Source organism: Pezoporus occidentalis, unplaced genomic scaffold (genome assembly GCF_034315485.1).
Source record: "Pezoporus occidentalis ecotype Australia unplaced genomic scaffold, CSIRO_AGI_Poc_V1 ctg9, whole genome shotgun sequence".
Taxonomy (NCBI): Eukaryota; Metazoa; Chordata; class Aves; order Psittaciformes; family Psittacidae; genus Pezoporus; species Pezoporus occidentalis.
The window spans coordinates 691,633-700,181 of NW_026916262.1; the positions used below are offsets into that span (position 1 = coordinate 691,633).

General features: G+C 36.0%; 1 protein-coding gene across 1 annotated transcript in view; it reads left to right on the forward strand.

Annotated features, from left to right (window-relative positions):
• AGMO (alkylglycerol monooxygenase) overlaps positions 1 to 4,479 on the forward strand; it is a 136,860-nt gene extending 132,381 nt beyond the window's left edge. Inside the window, 1 exon segment of the mRNA XM_062604977.1 lies at positions 3,567 to 4,479. Within this exon segment, the coding sequence (XP_062460961.1) occupies positions 3,567 to 3,737 (171 nt within the window). The 3' untranslated portion in view covers positions 3,738 to 4,479.
• The last annotated feature ends 4,070 nt before the right edge of the window (positions 4,480 to 8,549 follow it).

The following is an 8,549-nucleotide window of genomic DNA, read 5'->3' on the forward strand; positions in this document are numbered from 1 at the left end:
TGAAACATCTTTTTCCCCAAAGGGAACAAACTGCAACATAATAATGCCTGCCAGATAACTTGTGATTCATGCCACTCTTTTCTTTGAACTTCTACCAAATCCAGCCCTAGGAAGTTCAAACTTCTTGTCTGTATCTTTGGATCTTACACCCAAATTCTTGCTCTCCTACTCCGTGCTCCTGACTGCACGGCATTAGTCTCTCATGACCTCCTGTCATCAGGGAGATCTATCTTGAGACTGTGCCTGATTGTTCTAGTGTTCATTCTGTCTGATTACTCCACTATGTTATTGAGCTGATTTCTTAAGTTACTATTTACTAATGTCTTCCTTAAACCCTTTTTCAGAACCTGCTTCCTTCAGGGCTCTCAAAAGACAAGAACCAGTGTGCTGGAGGGCTAGCCCAAAAGAAACATTTAGATGGCTGCTGGCCTAAGGCATGTGCTCACAATTGTCTCTCTTATCTGTAAATTCTTGTTTGTTGTTATAGGTTATAAACTTATACGAAAAAAAAGACAGTTTAAGGCTTGTTTGTAATCCTTCCCATTTTGAAACCTAATTTTATTTCAGCTGCTGAAGTCAATGGTGGTAAAATAGTAAACTGACAAGACTACCCTGAAGAGTTGCTGAATTATATATTAATAGGCACTGTTATGGCTTAGCAGAGTTTATTTTTAGCCAATGATACATTAAGAATTTGTAAGGATGGATCTGTGACCTTTGTGAGGACCCTGTCTTAGGCCATGCAGCAGATGCTTTGCTGTCGCTGAGAGGGAGAAGCTCTGAAATCAGGTACACAGTACACTTTGTCCTGGAGATCACTGGAGAATCACTCATACTGTTGGAGAGCATTGAATCTTTGTATGATACCAGAAATGGAATCTGGCAGCTGGAAGCTGCATATATTGTTTGGGAGGACAAAAAAGGGTCATAGGTAGCAGCACAGGGGCACAGACCTTTCATGCTGAGAACTGTGTCCTCAAGCAGAGGTGTTAAATCAGCATTCCCAGACTGAAAAAAATCTTATATTACCACTGAGACAAATCCAAGCTTCCTGCCCTGATGGAGCCATTTGATGGAAGCACTGAGCAGGGCATTGGACCATGGTCATTTAGACAGGATTTTCTGATAAGAAAATAATGCAGCTGTATACATTTACTGATCTTCTTTGGAGTGAAATGTCACAATAAAGTATACAGATGCTTTGAAAGTCCCTTTGAGATAGAGTTTATGTAGCTACTAGGCATATTAAGAAATCAAAATTGTAAATTGAAAATCTAATAGTTAATAGTCCATGCCTAAACATTAACCAGGCAGCCAAATAATATTTTTTCTCGTTTTGGTAAATAATGGTGCTTGCAATTTTACATGTTCAGCTAACTTCAAGGACAGAATGATAGTCACTGAACACAAGCCTCTTGAAGCACTGCATTTTTTGGATCTGCCTAATAAAGGCCCTGCCATTTATGTGTCCAAATCAGTTTAATCTAGGCATAAGTCCTTGGAAAAAAAAAAAACAAAACTCAATATTGTTGCCTTTTCAGTCGTAAATCAGAGAGGGTTTTAGTGTTCTCTGCTTCAATGTTTTACATGTAGAGTATTATGAATGTTAATGTTGTAGGTTTTCTATGTGTTCTGTAGATTACACCTGGCTGGCTGACAGAAAGCTGTCGGAGAAAATGACCATAATTAATTACCATTCAGTAGAGTAATAATTAAATAGGGATGCGGAACTTATAGGAGCTCCACAGTGTAATATCCTCTTATACAGCTCTCTATGGTTCATTAGGTATAGAAATAAATCTTTTCCATAAACTTAGGCAGTATGCAAGTAAATTGTCATTTTTAATTAAGATCTCATTGGTGAGATAGTATACACCTCGATATTTGAAATGTGCATACTTTTGTATTGATGCCATGTTACTGACTGACCTGTCATTGCTCTCCAGTCACCTGAACTGGATAATAATTAAAAAAAAAGATGTGAAATGATTCTATTCATTTTGGATTTGAACTTGCATATACCTCTTCTCAATTTTGCATACCCAAGGGAAAAGAATTCCTTTATTAAATCTGAAGCCTAAAATTCCACTGCCTCAGCTCTTAAGAGGATTTTAGAAAATGAAAAACCCCGCCTACAAGAGAGGCTGAAGAAGGGAAAAATATCCAGTTTAGAGGCCTTGGGGGATTAATAAGTCTTCCCATATTCCATGGAATCCCATTGAACTAAAGTTATAGTGAGGCCATAGAGACAAAGGTCTTATGCCTTTTGCTTTCCCGATGAAAGTGGAAAATATAATTTTTTGGAGAGCAAATGGTATTTTTCCCCACGTATTGTATCGCTAAATCTCTATGCCACCATTTGTTTTATAGGTTGGAAATTCAGAACTTCAGGTTTGCAAATTAACTTACCAAAAAAAAAAGAATTATAATGACTTTGACACTATAATGTTTAGGACATCCTACATTATCAAAGTACAAATTTATATGTTAATGAGGAAGAATTTGGAAAATATTTCTATAATCTAAAAGTACACTGTTAATGTCCATGCTGGAAAGATTGAAACAGTTTGTCAAACTGAAAAGGAGGAATAGAAGTATTAAAGAATTTGCCTCTACTTAGACTGGACAATACACCTCAATGTGATTACTTAAAAATAAATAATCTATTCAATGCAATGGAAGGGTTGGCTGAACTTTTGTAAACCTATCTTGGAAGCACAGAAAAGAGGGGAAGGTCAGTGGGGAGCGGATATTTAGGGAAAAAAAAATACTTTTGAGTAAAAGGAGCCACTTTCAGAACTAATTTTCAGGCTAGCCACAATTAGGAGACAAATACAAAAGGGTGGGGAGCTGCAGAACACGCCAGCAAGGGAAACAAGAAAAAAAAAAAAAAAGAAGAGAAAGATAGTGTTTATAGTCCAACAGGAAATTAACAGTAAAATCATGGTGCTTGTGAGATGAAAGGGGGAAAGTGGAGAGGGCAAGCTAAGATAATGCCTATACTTTCCTCAAGCAGCAGAATACAAAATGTGGTGGAGAGCTACTCCTGAGTATAAAAGGGTGATGGCAAAACTGAGCATAGCTATGTGCACGTCTTACTTTGGCAATATAGAGTAAAAATAGGTAAGTTCAGGAAATGAGGGTTCTCAGGCTTTGTATTAGAATACCTTAAATTGTGCATTTGAACTCAGTTACAGACTAGCAGTGGGTCCTGTGAACTGGGAACAATGTAAATATGAAAGAGTGTTATGCATATGGTGGTCTCCTGTGGACTGTGTGTAGGTATAGTTTCACCATTGTGATTTGCTGGCATTTGTATGTGCTCGCACTTGACTTGCGCAGGTAGAACTGATTAAATAAGTTACAAAAGAAGCAGAAAGCACCTGTGAAAAGACTTTTTGGTAAGGAAAGCAGGGAATGGAACAGAGAGTTTAACAGTCCTTATATAGGAAAGTAATATGGATCAAATTCCACTTGTGCTTTTGACCATTCTGGCAGGTCTTTTTGTGCACTTTGTATACTAATACTGATTTGACAATATTGTAAGGCTTAATCTTTTATTCTAGGTACACATCACTTTCACGGAAGTCCTATATTTATTTTTCTTTTTCTATCTGGAAATTCCCGAGTTACCTTATAGAAAGATGAGAAATTTCAAATGTACTGATGCTAAAAGACATAACAGCAGATGTGGTTTCGGCTCAAAAAGTAAAGAAAAAAGCCCCAAACCTGCCTAGACATCTCTGTGAGGGATTGTTGAGTATGGTTTGGTGGAGTGACATCTAATTTAAGGCATCAAAGTCTATTATTGGAGCTGGCCCCAAGTGACTTATATAAGTCTGTCTGTCATCTCCCATTAGCATGTGCTGGTTGCGAAAGGATGTGGGAACCAACAGTAGGTTAAAAATGAAATGAACCTTGGATGTAATGCAAAGGAAATGCCTCCAACTACCAGAGGGTTCTTGCACAGAAAATCAAAGGCCCTCTTTCCCACTCCCAAAATGTATGTTTTGTAGCCATGGGCTTATGTCATTATTATAAACTTGATTTTTATTTTATTTTTTTAATGCATACAACTTTAATGACAGTTCTTTATAGAAAGTTCTTTCTTTAGAGCTCAGAAAAGAGCTTAGAAACCTCAGTCAATAACTGTTTTGGTATTTGGTTGGTTTTTTTTGATGCTGTGAAATCATTTATGTGTCTCAACATAATGTGAACTCTTAACATTGTCACAAAAGTTTGAGGTATCCTTGTATCCAAAACTAATAGCAAATTCCAGTAAAGATTTGGGAGCAAAATCTTCTCAGATTTGCTTCATAGTAATCTTTTCAGGGAAAATGCTATATGTCTTTTCATAGCATTTAATCTTCAGAGATTTCAAGCAGAAAGATTTAACAATATTCTTAGGAATATATTCTAGCAATTCAGTTGTACATATTCAGGAGGGTTATAAAATAAACCCTGAGAATACATGGTGCTAAATATCAGCTTTCTACTTATAGTAAAAAGCATCCATCAAGTCATTGACGTCTTCTTCCCCTTCAGTTGAAGTGTGGTGAACCATTTGTTAAAGTGCCAAGAAACATTTTAAAAATCAAAGGTAAAGACAAGAAGGTCATTCATGCCTGTTTACTCCCTACTGAAATGAATACCAAAGAAGGTTATCTGTCATGAAATTCCACTTTTGTCCACTTCTTTAAGAAGACAAATGGAGAAAATAAAAGAACAGACGAAACTTAGAAATAGAATGAAAATCTATGTGTTCACATCTATATATATATATAAATAAAAATACAATATAAATATATTTGAAGAACATATAGAGAACCACACATGCACAAACATGCTGTATTTCAAAGAATATGGTATATAGTATGTATCATAGGAAACACATTTGAAAAATAAATCAGTATTTGTCTTCATAATGATAAGCCATATCAGCAGTCACCCTTTTCCTTGCCTCTAGACTATATTCTGAAGTCTGAGTTTGGTTTTGCCTATCAAATACACAGAAATAAAGGTGTGGTCACATATTGCTAGCACTTACAGGTGCATCGATGTTTGTGATGCATTGTTTGGCACTAGAAGTTTGTTTTGACAATATTATGATTAAGAAAGCAAACTTCCTGAGAATTCATTAAAATTTAGATTTTTTTTTAGGCTCTTGTAAAAAAAATAAATTTTAATCCCTTTTGTTAAAAAGCAAAATAAAAATTTTGTTTGAAATCACCAACTCTTCTGTCCTGTTATTTTATTTATTTTTTATCTCTTGAGAAACTAGTAATGGAGAATTTGTGTAATAATTTGACAATGTTATTTTTTCTTATGATTGTTCATGACTTTTCTAGTTACTGCTCCTGTTTGATCCTTAATCTGCTAGGCATCACTTCTTTCTTACGGACTACCCACCAAATGCTGGCTCATCCATCCAGTAGCATTATTTGTAGTATTACAGGCATTTTGATCTTGTCATGAGCTGTTCAAGAGGTAATATTCTGAAATATTAAAATGTCACCACATTCTTGATGTTGGCTTTTTGACTCATACTCCTAGATACTCAAAAGGATTGCCTTAGGCACATCTGTGTTAAAAAAATAAAAATTAAACAAAAGATTAAGATACACCTGTTACTCCTGCAGACCTGCTGTGTGCTATACCTATAAGCTGTAGTATTTTCAAAAAACGGTAGGATAATTAATAAATATAGACAGAAATAATGCTCATCCTTTATCTTTTATTAGATTAGCTTAAAAACACCCTAGTAAATAGGATGTTGAATACTGAGACCATCTGAATACACACTTAATCAGCTTTAACCAATCTGCTGACAGGAGAGTAGGCATACAGACAGAATCATGTGCTTGGGTTTAGTGATGGCACATAAAAACTAACAGAAATGAAAATAAATCGGCCTAAGACAGTAACATATTAATAGCATACTTGTCTACTGGGGAATGTCCTCTAGTCTTCAGAGATTAAAACTATCGGTGTTATTGTAAACTGAAAACTAAGAAGCCCTGATACATTTGGTGCACTGTAGTTGGTAGTACTTTTTTTCCCAGACCCCTTCTCCTTAAAATTCTCAAAGTTTTCAGCTTAAAAAGTCACTTTACAAATCTCTCAAGTTATAGAGAAACCACAGCTGAGGAAAATGAGTTAGCTCAATGTGGCAATGAGAAATAACTGGTTTTGTAGTTTATACATTTACACTGTCAGGTTCCACAATGAACCTCTGCTGCATTGGTGCACCATATAAATGTACTGCTTACATGGGAAAACAAATAAAAAAGTACTAGACTGCTTACTATCAATTGATGCTAATAGGCCATGTGATCAATGCAAAACCAAAACAGAGGAAAATAAAATTTATAATGTGAAAGTATGTGGTTGATGACAAAATGTAGTTTTGGACTTGGAACTCAGAAGTTTTTGTAAAAACAAGAAGTTCACAAAGGTTTAAGAAGAGACTAGAAGTGCTCATGGAAAAAAAAAAATCATAGGTTTTTGTATATGTAGAGCCTGTGCCTGTTTCAGCAATTCCCTGAGCAAGAATGATTTGACAATTTAAGATGTTATGTTAAATCTCATTCAAATTCTTGTGCATAATAGCTGATAATAACTTTTTGCCAACACACAACTAAGAAACTAACCTGGATTTAGAGGACTGCAGGCTTCTTTTTATTTGATCTCTAAATATCAATTCTCAATGAAAGTTTGCTATTTTGATTTTATGCATTTGCAGTCAAGAATTGTATGGTTAATTCCTAGTAGAAATCTGCTGGTAATGCAATAATTTGTGTTGTGTGAAAAGTGCTGATATTCAATACAGAGCAGCCATTGGTGATCACATCTAAACAAAAAGAAGCTGAGAAATAGTAAATATCTTAAAGAAAACTTTAAAGTAATTTAAAGTAAATAACTTAATGAAAACTTATTGCTACCTTTGCCATTTGTATCTAAGCAGCCTACTTTTCAGACAGAAATATGAATTTTCATTTGCTAGCATGTTTACAGTAAAGTTTATGATAGGTACATAGGTAAATATGGATATTTAAAGTACTTCAGATTTCAAGTATGAATGTTCCTCATAAAAAGCTTTAATATGGAGTATGGAGTTAGAAGCTGTGGCATGGTTATTGGAAGGGTCTTCAGATTATGAAAGTCTTTCCTAAAGTCAACAATGACAGCCATGGAGAAGAAACTTTTATGAGTCTGCACATACTTAAGTGGAGTTCTAGATACTGTAAGAGTGTTGTCAAGTTGCAGATGGTTTAGGTAATAGTTACATTAATGATTCTGTAACTGCCTTCCAAAATCTTCATGTGGCTGATTCTCTTGAAACACTTTCCTGTCCCTCAAAGAGCTGAGAGTAAGGGAAGACAGGGCAGGACAACAAATTCTGCTGGCTTTCAGGGACCTGCTGCTCCAGGGCTAGACAGAATTTAGGCTGTTTAGTAGCTTTATCGTAGAGGGACTTGGCAGTTTCAGCCTTGGCTGTCTTCCTTGGCTAACATGCGTTAGGGCCACCACTGTGCACAGCAGATGAAAGGTAGGATCAGGGATATGCAAGGAACTTTGGGATTACCCTCTGGCTTCACACTGTTTTCTGCACTAATCAAGAAACTAATTGCTATTTTAGCCAACTGCACTTCCAGGGATTTAAAGACACCTGAAATGCATTGCAAATAATAAGCACAATAAAAAGCATGACAAAAGTCATTGGGGTTTTTGGCCCTGTTACTTACCTTTTAATAAGAGTCCCCACAAACCAAGAACCCTCAGCTAAATATTACAGCTGTTTAAAATCCCATTGTTTGGCAATCAACCCATTTTTTTCAGAAAAGGATTAAAAATTAGTAAAAATTCAGGCACATGAGCCACAACAAAATGCAAGCTTTATTGGCTTGGTGGAATGTCACGCTAACATAGCATGGTCAGTGCTAGATTGCTTCTGTGCCTAAGCCAATAAGACCGAGTTTCCTCAGGCTGCACATGACCTTTGTCCTGTGGGCAAGCTCTTATTGATGATTCTTTACAAACTGCAACAAGTATTTCCTTCAGGAAAACAATAATTTTGAAAACCCTCACATGCTCTATGGCAGTTTGTCATAGTTATTCTAGCAGAAATCAACTTTTAATGAAACCTTTAATCAGGTGTTTAAAAATGAAAACACTGTTCAGTGAACATTGTTCACTGCCCTTTCATGATAAGTGATACTACACTAGTGAATGCATTTCATATACATTTGTGTTCTCTTTACCCTTAGACACACTTAACACAGAAATTCAACTCTTTCCTTGTTTTCCCTCCCAATTCTCTCCAGCCCAACTGCCGCATAACCACATCCTTCTCATGTGTTATGCCCTGTTCTTCCTTACCATAGCAACTGGGTCTCAAATACCGAGGAGATGGACCAGGTCCACCCTCAGTATAACACTGAGGGAAGAATGGTGAAGTGACCCAGGTTCATACAGACAAGATAAGTGAGGTAATGGGTTGGGCTCTGAAGGGCACAGAATACCATCTAAAACTGATAGAATTAATGGAA